This window comes from Pangasianodon hypophthalmus, chromosome 22 (assembly GCF_027358585.1).
Source record: "Pangasianodon hypophthalmus isolate fPanHyp1 chromosome 22, fPanHyp1.pri, whole genome shotgun sequence".
NCBI lineage: Eukaryota > Metazoa > Chordata > Actinopteri > Siluriformes > Pangasiidae > Pangasianodon > Pangasianodon hypophthalmus.
Window position 1 is genome coordinate 4,499,903 of NC_069731.1, and position 15,085 is coordinate 4,514,987.

Here is a 15,085-nt window from a genome sequence, read left to right on the forward strand (position 1 = left end):
CTCTACACGTAGTGTCAAGTTTGTCATTAACACCTAGCAGGCATGCACCAATAATCAATTACACGATATACTGCAATAAGCATATCATTTTAAATTCTCATCACTCTCTATTCTGATAAGGCTCTCTAAGAGGTCTGTCTTATTCAGAAGGTAGCATGGGGACAGGTCCTTATTTTGAACAAGAAGGCAATCCCATGATTCTGTTCAACAAATAAGAGCTCCACTAAAAAACATGGCAGACAGAACATTCGCTCTGACTGAGAAATGATTTCCAGTCTAATGTGATTAAAAATATCATCGTAAACAACGATAAAAGTTTATTAAGTGATTATTGTGATAGAAGATTTTAATATTGGATTTATACTATTTATACTACAGCGCTGCTTAATTCTCAAATCTGATTAATCAAAAAGTGTTGATTAAATTTTATTTTTTTTACAACAGCAGCTTTGACAGTAACGCTGGCTACAATTCAAATCACAGGTTTATAACAATGCACCCATTCTAACGTTATCACTTCTACAGCAACGGTCTCATTTCTACAGCAAAATCATAGAAGTTTCTGTTAGGAGACGTTTATTCAACATTTATGGAAGAAGTCTTCAGTGTCAGCTCCTTTGTAACAGTCAGCAAGTTCTCCGACAAAGGAGATACATGAGTTTGTGCTTTTGGTTTCTCAGTAATATGACAAGCTGCATTTTTTTGTCTTGCTAATTTTATAGGAGAAAAAAAAGAAAGGGTGGTGACAGTACGACTGTTTTTAGGTTTTAGAATGCAAGTGGTAACAGGAACTAAATTTAAGCAGACATTTGACATTACGTGTAACTATAAATGGATTAAAAAAATATGACATGTCTCTCTTTAATAAATTGTAATGTAGAAACATTGTAATAGTTTGCAATTCGCTGTGGTATAAGAGGGATAAAACAATTCAGGATGTGTTGTTATAGGTGGTAACAGTAACTCTGCTCCACGTCATGCCTAAGAATATGCCAAGGGAGAATAATTTCTTGAAGATACTATGTTATGCCTTAATACAACATCATGTTCGCAGTCACCCTCACTGTGTTTAAAGATTGCTTAGCGTTGTTGAAGATCCAGTCCTGATAACATCTCTCAATAATTAGACGTGCTGAATTTAGGTTTGCAAACTGTATTACTGTAAATAAAAGTGTTTATTTCTTTTAAAACCCATGGTGAACAGAATTGTGGGATTGCCTTCTCCATGCGGGTCATTTTTGTCCAAAATGAGGAAGCCTTCTGAATGAAGCACAAACATATATAACACAGGGGTAATGATATTTTTCATCTGTCCATGATGATAACACTAAAGTGCTGAGTGTCATGATATATTGTACAACTGATTATCAGCACACTTCTGATTCAACCTGACTAACATTCTTCAACTTTCCAAAATGTCAAACTGTGCACAGGATTCCATCCCAGCACTAATCAGGGAAACCAGACGATTCTGGGAGACTGGTTTTAAAAAGAAATCGGCTCTTCAGCACTGGATCTGAAGGGCTCTCGTCTAACACAAGAGTGAGGACTGCTTGTTTGGGATGTGGCGCCCTCTTGCTGCCCCTCCTTCCCCCCTCTGTAATGCTGCCTACTATGCGGACACTCCAGCCGCACTTTAGAACGCTTTTAATAAATACACCATAAAATATTTCGCATATATATTTCGAATATATTAAAAGAAAAAAAAATTAAATAAGACAAAAATGAAAAGTTGGCTCAATAAACAGAAAGAAGTGTTAAAGAGACACTCACACACAAAAAAAACCCACTTCTTACAATCTACTCAAATAGTTAAGGATAAATGTTGTCAGGCATTAAATCTAGCACTGATACTGTAATCAAAGCAATGTTTGCAGTTTAACTCGTTTACTTGAACATTTGCAGCATACCAAGGTCAGTGAGGTGCAGTGTTTCGAGATCTCTTGTAAGAGGTATTTCCTCCTGGACCGACGGGCACCCATGTGACCGACAAGCGCCTGAGGGGTCTCTAATTCTTGACCCTAATACTCCAGGTCAAAAGTGAAGGTAATAAAATAGACTCATGATATTTGTAAGTACTCTCTATAGGGCATTGCACGAGTGGTGACAAAGCCACCTGAAATGACCTCAAACCAGCGGGGAGCCAAACTTAAATCTCGACTGTCGAATAGGCATGTGCCGATATTAAATTCTTAAATTTCTGTCTAATGTTTCATCACGACTTATCAGATTAAAATTGTAATTAAGAGCTGCTTTGGGAGATGTCTTAAATTTCTCTTAAACTACACACATTTCAGGAGTATTTATAAGGAGCTACTGAACAGTCTTGTTCCACCCGGGGGCGGGGCTAATTTCAGGCATTAAATAGTGAGACTGCACTACCTTCAGAGTGCAAACACTGCCCATAAAAGCCACCTATCTAGGCAACATCCTCCTAAATGGGATGCCGGGATAGTCTGATCTTTTGTCCGGCACATGCCTACATGCTTAGAAGATAAAAAACAAAAATCCCAAACAATCAGAAAGAAAATCAGTCTTTACTTCCGGTTTGGGTGGCAGTCTTTAAAGTGCAGTGCTAGGCTTTTCTCTCCATGTCAGGCTGTGTACCAATTCCCCCTGAACACCTTCCCCGCTGGTCCTGACACAAAACCCAGAGCTCAATCATATACATTTTTTTGTTATACTTGGCATATATTATCAACGTTATAACTGAATATACACAGAGACTTCACCAAGCCTCGTTCTTTAGATGAAAAATGTCTGAATGTAAGCTTGTGCATGCGTCTGCATGTGTGCAAGGTAAGATAAAGAAAACTGTTTGATCTGTCACTTAAATTCGGATTCTTCAGCACCGTCATGAGGAAAGGCACTTTCTAAGGACTTTAACCTCTTTTGGCTCCACACGTTTTACACTGAACACTGAAAAGGGGAAGGCCTAGGAGTTTCGGTTCGATTGCGGTTCGAGTCGACTTCAGTCCTCATGAAAGGATAGCAAAACGTCAGCCACTGTGCTGAACAAAAATTATGTGAAGCTGAGAATACTCATGAGGCAAAATACAACTGCTACACACTAAGCACCATCCGGTCCAACATGCTACACAGCTTTATTCACAACATCTGCTACCAGAACCTTCCTTAAACAAGAATTTATAAATACTCTACACTGTCATGGTGGGTCAAAACTGATGATCAACCATACTAACTCCGATAGTGGTTCCATTATTTAAAGACATACTCATCACAGTATCGATATCAGCACTGGATCAGGTTTTAACTTACAGATTATCCGATTCAGTGATGTCTTTTATGTTGTGAACATGTGGTGTTAAAATATACAACACAGATCTTGCACATTACCATAGGACATAAACTGTCCTAAAGCACACCAACATGCTTGTGATGATTTACATAAACTGGTGACAGAAGCTTGCAATGAGCAGGCTTTGTTCCTTGGTATTGGTACTACTAGTACTAGAATATTCGTATTGTTTTAAAAATGAGAAACAGGATTGGTACAAACTTTATACACTACACTGTATCACCTGATTAGATGGTGATGCATTCAAGCTCACTGTGATGTTCAACTTTAGCACATGCACTAATATCTCTGCTCAGAAGATGCTTCAGACACAAAGTACAGCCTTAAAGCACAGTCTCTACATAACATAATCTTGCACCATTACCGCTGTCTATAGTATTTAGTAACATAAAGTCAGTAAAACTACATTTTTGTCTATGAAATAATTTAAAAACAAAAAAAGTTATAAATACGTCAACTCTGGATTGGAAAGGAAGTCGGATTTTTCCAGTAAGTTATTAAAGTGATAGATGCCATCAGGGACCATTTAGCATGACATGAACTGGTTTGAGGTTTAGGCGTCATAGGTACCACAGCTGTCCTCTTCAGCACACCTAATCAAACACAACCCAAATGTCTGTTCCAACAAAAAGAGATATGTAGCCAGCACCATTTGCACACTCCATGTTCCCACCCTCACATCAAAATCTCTGTAGTGTGCGCCATAAACGACGCACAGTATAGCACCAAGCTTTATTCAGCTTTAATTAGTGCAGGTTACTGTCCCCTCGCTTACAAAACGGGACGTGCTTCAGAAGGAGCAAGAGAGCCTGCAAGTAAAACTCCACACTGCCCTCTACTGGCCCTCTGGTGAACAAGCGTGCACACACACACCATGTGCTGCTGCATCACCTCACTCTCTTTCGTCCTTGAATGAACCTGAAGCACACCGTCAGTCTCGTCAAAGGAACCTGTATAATAGCAGCTAGATCCTGATCAGAAGTGGCAGACGATGGGATAAGTTTCTGCTGTGTAGGATAAAAAGCTGGGAGAGTTACACGGCTATGAAGGACTCGTACTGAATCCAAAGATGACCTAAAGGCCACACAATACTGATCAGTGAAAGAAATTCTTAACGTCATTCCATCGCAAAACAGAAGTTAAGAACAGATCATGGCTTTCTGCAATCGAATAAAGTTGTGACCTCGAAGCCTTTTTAAAAATCACAACTCCAGCAAAACTGCACTCTTGGGCATCTTAATGCACTGCATTAACCATTTTCTTAAAATCTTTCATTAACAAAAAAAAACCTTCTAGAAAATATTCCTTTTCTAAAACCAGGCACTTGATTTTGAACCCTCATCAAAGAGATCTACTAATTTATTACCTATTATATATATTTTTTTGAATATGCGCATGCAACTGTAAAAGCGCCAAACATACACGTTTCCACCTTATATTCTACAACCCTCCAACTCCTATTCACATACAGAGCGCTGGGTTGCTATCATTATCCTCACATCCTTATCCCTGTTCCATTCTCACATGATCCAGAAAGCTGTACTCTACATAGGCGCTGATCCATTATTGCACTAAAACCGGAATATCACAATCTGTCCTATAACATGGCCTCTACTTGGTGTTTAAAACAAGAGAAAGAAAAAAAGAAGGGAGAAAAGAGAATGCTGGGAAAAAAAAAATCTAAAATCATCTAAAACAGGAAAATAAATACTGGGAGCAATTAAAAACAAAACCAAAAAAAAAAAAAAAACCTACAATTTTATACACATAAACATTAAAAATAAGATCACTTTGCATTGTAGTAAATGAAAGCTCAGTGAGCAGGACCACCATGGGAGGACTAACTCGGCACGAAGCTTGAGGGAAACAAATGAAGCTCTATGGAAAAGGAAAAAAAAGAAAAAAAAAAAAAAGCAGTTTGTAATATCATCTGGCCCTAATGGGTGGCACTTATAATTAGAGCTTGTGTGTGAATTTTTGAGATATTCCTAAAGTATAATTCATAACAACTGACACTCGTTGATCTAGCAGAAGACAAACTCGTCCCTTTCCTAACTCCTTTCAGCTTTCCTGGAGTGTCATTCTGCAAAAACTGGGCGGTCAAAGTGCTGCTGTTACAACCTTGAGGTAAACAAATCAAGCAGACAGACGGGGGGGGAAACTCCCTTTTGTTTGGTGCAAGGGTCACCTTCCTCCAAAATAAATAAGAAAACGTGGTTGGCTGGTTTAATATTGCATAACAGTGCTCAGTTTTGGGTGTGGGATTAAAGCAGGTGTGCACTCTCAGGCCGGATTTGGGATTGGCGAGACCCCCATGAACCCCCCACCCCCCCGCTTCCTGCCGCACAGTGTCCGGTCCGCATTTAGGAGGAGGTGTGTGGGCGAGCGAGTGGGATGAATCAGGGCTCTCAGGCGAAGTACATGGTCCTCAGGGTGTCATGGTGAATCTGCACAGCTTTGGCCAGAGCCTGGGGGTCTCGGCCATTACTCTGACCAGAGACGTGGCTTCCCTCGGCACTTAGGGTGAGAGAGAGAGAGAGAAAGGAGGAATGATTAACCACATCACGCATCATTTTCTGCTTCTGTTTCAACAAAGTTCACAAGAAAAAGTAAGCAACTTAGCTAGTAGTTTTAGAAATGTGAAAGACCCTCACCTGTCATGCTCTTTATCCACCAGGTGGTAGCGGGCACGGAAGGCCACCAGGTGGGCGTAGTAGGCAGGTGCGGGGATGGAGACAGAGCGTGTGCAGCGCACATACGTGTGGCACAGCTGGTAGGTGAGCAGCTGGAACTCGTCGGCTGTGAAGCAGTTGTCGTCCCACAGCACATGGTAGTGAGAGGGGCGGCTTGTGCCCTGGTAGAGAAAACGTTTTATGTTTAAACGCATTTGTCTATTCAATAGATACTATGTACTGCATGGTACTAATTGGTACTCAAGACTGGTACTGACAGAACACATTAGGTCCAAGTTGACATTATTATAGGCTGACTTGTTTATTGAGGATCAGATTAAACCCATTCAATTCAGGTGACCTGTCCAAGTCTAAGAACTCAAAAATAAATATAAATTTGATAAGGGAAGGTTGTGATTTCAAGCAACATAAAGCAAAACAAACAAATCACAGACTTCACTGCTTAGAGAGCTTTGCCATTTTATAATAAAAAATGAAACTGAAAAATATCTGGTGTGCTCCCACAATGCACTGCAGTAGGCAAGTGTCCAAAACAAGCAACGTCTAATATGGAGGTTTGTTTCAACTTTGGTAGGAAAGTATAGGTCAGCTAGCAAGCAATAACCTCAAAATTCTTACAGGAATGTTTTGTCTTTCTTTGCAAGCTTTTTCTAAACGAGTGAACATGGCAAAAACTTTCAAAACTAGCTAAGCAGCAATTGCTCATTATAATTAGTCAAGTAATGTCCTTATCCGCAAAGCGTGGGAGAAGGGAGCACTGCAAAGTCCTGGAGATGCAAATAAATTCTATTAAGCCTGATGCAATGCAATCCCCCACACAGATGTCTAGTTCAGGAACATGTGTGTACCTGTATTCCAGCATGGCTGCAGAGGTAAAAGTCAAACTCGTAAGGGTGTGTGATGTCTGTGTCGACAGTCGTACCAGCAGGAATGTTTCCGCTGCGGCCCACCTGCAGACAACATCCAGATTGCCAGATGTTAACAATTAATAAGACTTTCTATTAGCATTAAACTTTTTTTTTTTTTTTAACTCTTAGTTTAGTCATCCATTTCCAGATGGAATTCATGATACAAAAAGGTTGAAAAGTAGTTAGACTTACAGAGGTTACCAGATGAAAATCTAGAGTATTATCACATTCTTCTGCCAATTACAGATTTATTTAATTGTAAAAGAGTGAACAGAGAATGCAAACAGACTAGGTCTCACCATTAGAGCTCCATTTTCCCTTGCAGTATCCCTGTTAAGCTTCACCAACTGGTCAATTTGGCAATTTAAGAGAGCACAGTCCCTTTCAGAGGTTTCGGCCTTTCTGCTTTACAGTGGTTCTAATACACTCACTGTATATAAGGCCAATGCTTGCGCCTCTTGCGTGTATCTTAAAAAGTCAGATTCTCTCAGCGCAGTGCAGCTGAAGTAAAATAATTACAAGCTGTGAACGAATGGACTCTTGTGTTAATGAGTGTAATTAAGCATTTGGCTGATAAAGATTAGTGAGACGGTAGAGGGATAAGTGAATGATGCCCCCCAACAGCTACTAATCCATCTGCACTGGGTGTGGATATGGTTAGATGAGTAGTTTACAGCTAATATGTGTCTGTGGGAGGAGCTTCTCAATATTAAAGTCTGGTAAGCAAGATTATAGGTTAACCTTTCAGGCCTAAGTGTCACTGAAGACGATTTCTATCAGACTTCATCATTAATTAATCATTCACGGAGTTATTTTTATCATTTTTTCATACAAGGAGCTACTTTACATTCTTTGCACCTGTTATTTAAATTGAAAAAGTCTGAAGTTATATTGTGATATAAACAACGTCCTTAAGAGTACTACCAAACCTACACTACAGTAGTTCAAAACCTGGATGTGTCAGTCAAAGCCCAAACCCCAATGAGATTGAGCAAGACTTGAAATTTGCTGTTCACCAATGGACTGGAAAAATTCAAAAGAGACGAATACTTATGTAATTTTGTAATAAATGTTAATGTCAGCACTTGCTTACAATCCATAACATGTAGTGACTATGTTAGTCAAAATACTTCAGAATATCACTAAAATGGACACTCTGTTACATTCAGTAGAAGGCTGCCTAGGGAGGCAGAATTTTGAGATAGCATTTGTACTCCTGAGATATAGGTAGTCCCATTCGGAGCGTCAGTGTAACTCGAGATAATATCATATCATGAAATGATAAAAGGTGAGGCCTTGATTATGATGTAAAGACTGGAAATGTCTAATGTCTGTGTATAAGCTCACCCTCTCATTGCGGTCAGCGCAGAACAGGCGGGTGTGGTGGCGTTTCTGCACCACAATGTAGGTGATGCCAGGCTGGTACTCTTTCTCCAAGCTAATGCAGGCCTCCCTGATAGCCAGCAGTTCATAATACAGCACCTGAAACAAAGCGTACACACACAATCCTGTGTCAGATAGGAGAACTGCTCTCACTACTGATGCAGCTGCTATACAGTCTGATGTAGTTTTTATTATATTATATATAAATATTATTGTATATGCTGTACTCTATTAGTTTTAGATTTAGTCTTTGTAGGCACATAAAATAGAGCCAGGGCTGAGTTCTAGTCCAAGAAGTTTGAGTTATTGCATAGTTGTTTAAAAGACTCTGTGAGTACTGACCTGTCTGAACTGGCCCTCGGACACTCCGTCCCTGTAGAAGATGATCCGGGTGGGTTTGTATCGAGTGGACTTATAGAACTGGATGAGGAGCTCACGTACCATGGAGGCCAAGTCCTGAATCACTTCCTGCCGCGGCCTCTGCACCCGCACAGTGGCACAGTACCGACTGGGGTGGGCATCCATACTGCCTACCACCTACAGAAAGACAAAGAGAGAGAGAGAGAAAGACATGAAGAGATGGGAATGAGTGAGAATTAAAGAATAAAAACAAGAGACAAGAAAGAAAAAGAAAGAAGACGAAGAATAAGTGCTCTAATGAGCAGTTAGAGGCAGATGGACAAGAGAAATCACTCACCGCAGCGATGGACGGCTTTTTCCCGTCCCCAGCAGGAGGGTGTGTGACATCTGCACCCAGGAAGATCACAGGCTGCTGGAACACTGATGGCCTGAAAAACAACATACACACATACGTTTGTCTTACTATCCTTGTAAGGACCTTCCACTGAGGAAATTATTAATGCAGCTAATTAATGCTATGTCTATACCAAAATCTAACTCTGACCATAACCTCAGTAACCAAAAGGAAACTTTTGTTTTTTTAAAAATAAAAGTTTCAGGTTTTGTTTAAAAAAAAATAATAATGTTTTCCTCATGGAGAAACCAGCCAAATATTCCCACAAGGACAAAACTATTCCTATCCTTGTGGGGGCATTTGGTCCCCACCACGATATAAAAACATGCACACACATAAAACGATATAAAAACATGCACACTTTTTTTTTCTTCCTTTTTCTTTATCTACCATTTCTTTGGTCTCTCTTTCTTTACTTGTATCTTCTAAACTCATTCATTTTTTTTGTCCACATTAATAAAACGTATACCACTCTCTCTCTATACATGTCTCTCGCCTTCTGTCTGTCTCTCTCTGCGTCTCTCGCCTTCTCTCTCTCTCTCTACGTGTCTCTCTCTCGCTCACCGTTGATGTGGTACCAGGATGTTGTTGATGCCGCCGAGTTTGACGTTGATCTTGAGGCAGAGGTTGGAGAGCGTCTGCGGTGACGTCTTCACCACGTTCTTCACCTGCACACACTGAGTGGCCATTCCTAGAAGAGTGTCTCCTACACGCTTCACCTCCGCTATACACCACACACACACACACACACACAGTCACTTTAGAATGACTTTAATTTGTTTTAATATAAATAAAAACACATTCCTATCAGAGGAACCAGAGACAATTTTCATTTTAGAAATCTTTTAAAGTTTGTGATGCAAAGAAGGGCTACAGCCGGCAGTACTGAACGTCACTGACTGTCAAACATAAGCTTCAGAGAACAATCTCACTCTTTCACTGTTTCACTAGAAGAGAATCCTAAAGCTGCTTTTATACAGGCATGTTTCCACCAGAGGAACCTTTTAAGTAATCTAGGGACTTCATGTATGTTTCCACCAACCAGGGATGATTTCAGTGCCTGGGCCGTGGTTTGCTAACTTTTTTTGTTCCTGTTATAGAGTCTGCATTACTGGGGCAAAGTGTGTTGTGCTGAACACTCTTGATCAAACGGGTTCAAATGTACAGGGGTTTTTCAAAATACTATAAACTGCCATTTAAAGATACAGCATAACGCCATGCCTACTTATTCAAACTGTTATTGGACAGACAGTTATCAGAGATGTGTCTTGCGTTGCTGTGTACCATAGACAGGAGTTTTCCCAGGCAGGATGACGATGATGAGCTGCAGGCCGGAGTAGGTGTTCTTAAGGTGTCTGAACATGGGCTCCACGCTGTCGGCTCCCTGCGCATACTTACAGAAACACGGCTGGCCCTGGATGGGCATCCCGGCATCCTTCGAGATCTTGCGCAGCTGATCTGTGAACCCCCTAAAAGACAATAAAAGTGAGTAGCCAGGATCTATCATAAGTTATGTGTTCTACCACTCTAGACAGTGGTCGGCTCATTACAAACTCTTACTGACAGCACTATAAATGTCTGTGATAAGAACACAGACAGAGAACGTACTTAAGGATCTCCTCGCGGCACTGCCTCTGTGTGGCAAAGCATGCGATGGCCCACATCTTGATCTCTACACCAGTGTGAAACTGCTTTCCCCGCATGTCCCACACACCGTGACTGGGCGTGGCCACGGTCCGGTTCTGCAAGAAAAGCACAGCGTTGATCTGCTGCATGCTGGTGTACACACACACACACACACACACACACACACACACACACACACAAAACCAAACAAACTACATAGCCAAAATGGGCTCATACACAGGACTACTACTTTAAACTCCATAAAAATGTCAAAATTCTTCTATACATTAACATCAGGTCAAATACAAAATCAGGTGTGTAGATTACAAAAAAGAAATCCTAGACATCAAAAGATGACCAACATGCATTTCTTAACTACTTGCATCTTTAAAATAGCTTTTATATTGTGATAACATTTTACATCGCTTAATTAATTTGACTGCAGTTTTTTTGTGCTAAGCCATGTTTATCTAATTGGCAGGCATTAGATATTGGATTTTTATTCACTTTGGTGCATTAAATCAACAGTCCTTATTCTACTGTTTGCTTAGTGTGTTGCACTGTCAATTTATTGTCAGAAAGCTCACATCACAATTCATGTGTCAAGTGGTGAAATCAGAAGCTATTTTTATGTGCGTTGTCGTGCAAATGTGATTATGGCAATGGCTGTGACAATAGCAATTAGCTTTGTGTCAACTTCACTGTGTAATCAGAGGTGATTGTTTCTTAAAGGACAAGCTATGAGTCCATTTGGTTTTTACTGCATGAATGAGAAGTCTTTTGACAGTGATTGTTCTTCATTGTGAAAACTATCAATTCTTGATTCTAAATTCAGCACTGCAAAAAAAAAAACAGCAGTAAAATGATAGACAGTTAATCGCTGACTAATGGCAATTGGTCAAACCCTGACACAGTGATGTAGTTATTGTTCAACACACAGATCACACCAGCAGAGGTTAGAGACAGGGTTAGTTCCTCCAGTGGAGGACCAGACAGGCAGACGAACAAAGAGAGATGAGCGTGATTTAAAGGAAGGGTACCAGAAAGTTCTCTGAGCTCACCCTGCCCCCGTACTGCAGCATGGGCGCGGGCAACACACGGCCCGTCACGTGAGCCATCTCGTCCCGAACCTTGAACTGGAACTCCTGCACAAACGGATCGGCCTCATAGTTGGCACTGCGTACCTGAGAAGATGATAAAAAAATATTTTTTTAAATAACATGAGAGGAGGAGAGAAGTATGAAGAGAATGAGGCGGAATGGAGAGACATGGAAAATAGAGAAGAGAAATTTGTGTGCAGTGAGATCACGACAAACACTTGAAAAGCTTTCTCCTGAAAAGCATTCCATCCGCTGACAGAACATTTCGGTTCTAAATACCAGCTCGAGCTGCAATCCTCTATGCGTGCGCTTGAAAACAAACACTAAAAGGCTATTTTTAAAATCACGGGCGCAAACTGGGGACATTTTGTACATCAGCAATGTCAAATTCATTACGCCCACGGCCCATCTCACACTGTTTAGAACTAAATGAATCAGTTATAGACATTTTTAAAGAAAAAAATAAATAAATAAATTGGCATGCATCACCCTCATTTTACCCAAATGGAGTTGATGAGCCAAGACATGTTTGGTGCTTGAAGCTTGCTAACAACAGAGAGTAGTCTAGCATTGTACAAGTCACATGACTAGATCATCACCTCAAAAGACAGTGGGCGCCATTTATTCATAAATTGTTTTTCATAAATCGTTCTTTATTCATAAATTCATAAATCGCTCACATGAATTCATAAATCATTCACAGAAGAATGTACACAAGAAATGTGCTATTCATGAAAACCCAGTTAGTTCAGAAAGACGGCCAAATCCTATGAAAGCTTCTGAGATAAATTTACATATAAGAAGATAAACTTACATAGATATAAATTTATATACAAGAAGACTCATTAATATTAACCTTGATTGATCGGCTTCGGATTGCATAATTAGTGCGGGTTACTGCAACATCATACACGGATTACGCTTTAAAAGTTTAAATAGATTTTTTTCCCCCAATTCTGAACATTAACTGAAGGAAAATATTGTGAAACTCAGTTGTTTTGATATCCATAAATCCATACATCAAGACACACAAGCCATTCAAGTAGGTCAAAAGTAATGACACCGTATAACAGGAACAAGTGTTATTATGTATCTACGGTAGCCAACGCACTGCTCTGGCTGAGCTGCATTACTGGAAGATTTAATGTATACCGCGGTTAAACAGTGCAGTCGTCATTCTGACATTTTCAGCTTGTGAGCTTTTTTGCCTTTGTGGAGTTTTGTGTTTGTCACTTAATGCAAATGAGCTGTGCTCTGAAAGCACTTGGTAATTACAAGCTGATTGGCATTTATCAACATATGAACAGAAATATTAAGAAAATCAACAAATTACAGAAACTTCTGTCAATCTAGCACAAATTTTTTTGTTCGGTTTGGCGCACGAAAACATTTACACAACTTTATTAAACTTATTAACTTATTAAACTTTACTTTCCGCTTATTAATCAATATTCCAAAACACCAAACCAAAACTATGTTATTATCTAAATCATTTCTGACAGAATTCTGCCATCAAACTTTAGCCCACGCCTCCTGCCTCCTGAGTATATGGAGTGATGACTAACAAAGATTAATATTAATGGCATTTTTCCACATTTTGTTACAGTTAGAATCAAACTTGTCTACAGTTTAACTTTACAATTAATGCGTTCCTTTTGATTAAGGACACTTATAACTAGAACACCTATAACAGATTTATAATAGAGTTAGAGTTATCTCCACTATCATAACAGGAAAAACTAATAACACTGTGGACCTACTGGATGCATGTCACACTCCTCAGGAGCAACCAACTTTAAGAACCACGGTTCTAGAGGAGCAGAGTGTAATACTGTCACTAAACAGCAGGGGGAGCTCACCAGTCTGCTGATCTCCTCCTGTCGGTCCGGTGCTGAGCGCGCTGTGGCTTTGATCATAGTGGACGTCTGATTATCAGTCAGTTTCTTGATGCATCGCTGCCCTGCTACGATGTTACACACCTGAAAAGAAAAGAGGCATGGAAACAAAACAAAACAAAAAAGTTAAAAAAAAAAAAAAAAATTTGAATTATCTGAACGTGAGCTTTTGAAATTAAACTAATGACCACAAGCTAGCAATGCTACCAGGGAGACCTAAACTATTAGCAGCAACATTAGCATTTCTAGGAGAAGGATTTCTTTAATGTCTCACCTCCAGGGGCAGGTAGGTGTGTTTCTGCTCCTGGCCGACCTGCAGACACGGCAGGTGTGGGTACTTCAGCTGCAGGTTGTACTTTTCTCGAAAATACTGAGCAACAGTCCTTTCCACCGTTTGTCCATTTTCCAACTGCAAGGGGAACCTGCAGCACCGAACAGAGGTAGGAGATGTTACTGCGATGAAGTACATCACGATACGCTTTACATGACATGTACATCACTTGTGTTATCAGGTTTGCGTAAAGAAATTTAGAGCAAATATAATAAGCATAATATCATACTCTCATTTAGAACAATTCTAATAAGCTTATTAATAAACAATTGCATTACTGTGTCATATTACTAACAGCTAATTGGCCCATTAGACTATTATGCCATTATTTTATTACATCATCAAATTTTTTTCTAATTTTTAAAAAAAAAAAATTTGCTGCTTGCTAGATTTTTTTTTTTTTTTTTTAAACAGAACAAATATAGCTTTACAGACTTTTTATAGGAAAAAATAAATATCATTATTAGGTTTGGCAATATGGCAAAAATATTAGTGTCGTGTCACAAAACCAGTTGTTTAACGTGAGAATATTAAGTACTTGTTCAAACATCTAAATATGTTCCTGATGAATGGAGCACTTGAACACATCACTTATTTTTGTGAAAGAGATCATGCAATCCAGCTTTAATTCCTTGTTAACATCTTTGTTTTAAGTTTTCTTTTTAAAAAAAACAGTCATGTCAAGTTTCCTCCGGCTCTGCCCTGTCCCATCTCTGGCCCCTGCTCTGGACCACAATGAGGCTGACTCACGTTTGATGGCTGGCAGGTCGGCGAGTCACATTACACACTCGGTACTTCCTCCGCATGGTTCCACAGTGCGTCACCTCCACCTTAAGACCTAAATACAACCACGCGAGGTAGGAAAGGTAACAGAAATACACCACACATTATATGCTGCAGCAAATGCATGGGCACTTAAATATTTAAACCAAGCTGAATTTAATTCACTTTTTGTTGAAGGCACTCGAGAACAGAGTTGGGATGAAACTTGCATTGTATTTCTCTTCTTCCATTTCAAATCGAGAAGAATACGACTCATCAGATTGTATTACATATTTTAAAGGTTCACATTTCAT

General features: G+C 39.7%; 1 protein-coding gene across 2 annotated transcripts in view; it reads right to left on the reverse strand.

The window, feature by feature from the left end:
• Positions 1–419: 419 nt before the first annotated feature.
• The window catches only part of LOC113532858 (protein argonaute-3), a 37,470-nt gene continuing 22,804 nt past the window's right edge, over positions 420–15,085 (reverse strand). Inside the window, exons 7-19 of one of the 2 annotated variants that reach the window (XM_034297938.2) lie at positions 14,760–14,847; positions 13,953–14,100; positions 13,643–13,762; positions 11,724–11,867; positions 10,666–10,799; positions 10,342–10,526; positions 9,622–9,781; positions 9,001–9,091; positions 8,646–8,840; positions 8,268–8,402; positions 6,861–6,962; positions 5,974–6,173; positions 420–5,836 (exon numbers count right to left, since the gene is read on the reverse strand). In XM_034297938.2, coding sequence (XP_034153829.1) covers positions 5,728–5,836; positions 5,974–6,173; positions 6,861–6,962; positions 8,268–8,402; positions 8,646–8,840; positions 9,001–9,091; positions 9,622–9,781; positions 10,342–10,526; positions 10,666–10,799; positions 11,724–11,867; positions 13,643–13,762; positions 13,953–14,100; positions 14,760–14,847 — 1,811 coding nt within the window. In that variant the 3' untranslated portion in view covers positions 420–5,727. The remainder of the gene's footprint in view (positions 5,837–5,973; positions 6,174–6,860; positions 6,963–8,267; positions 8,403–8,645; positions 8,841–9,000; positions 9,092–9,621; positions 9,782–10,341; positions 10,527–10,665; positions 10,800–11,723; positions 11,868–13,642; positions 13,763–13,952; positions 14,101–14,759; positions 14,848–15,085) is intronic. The other variant, XM_034297939.2, reaches the window with a different exon arrangement.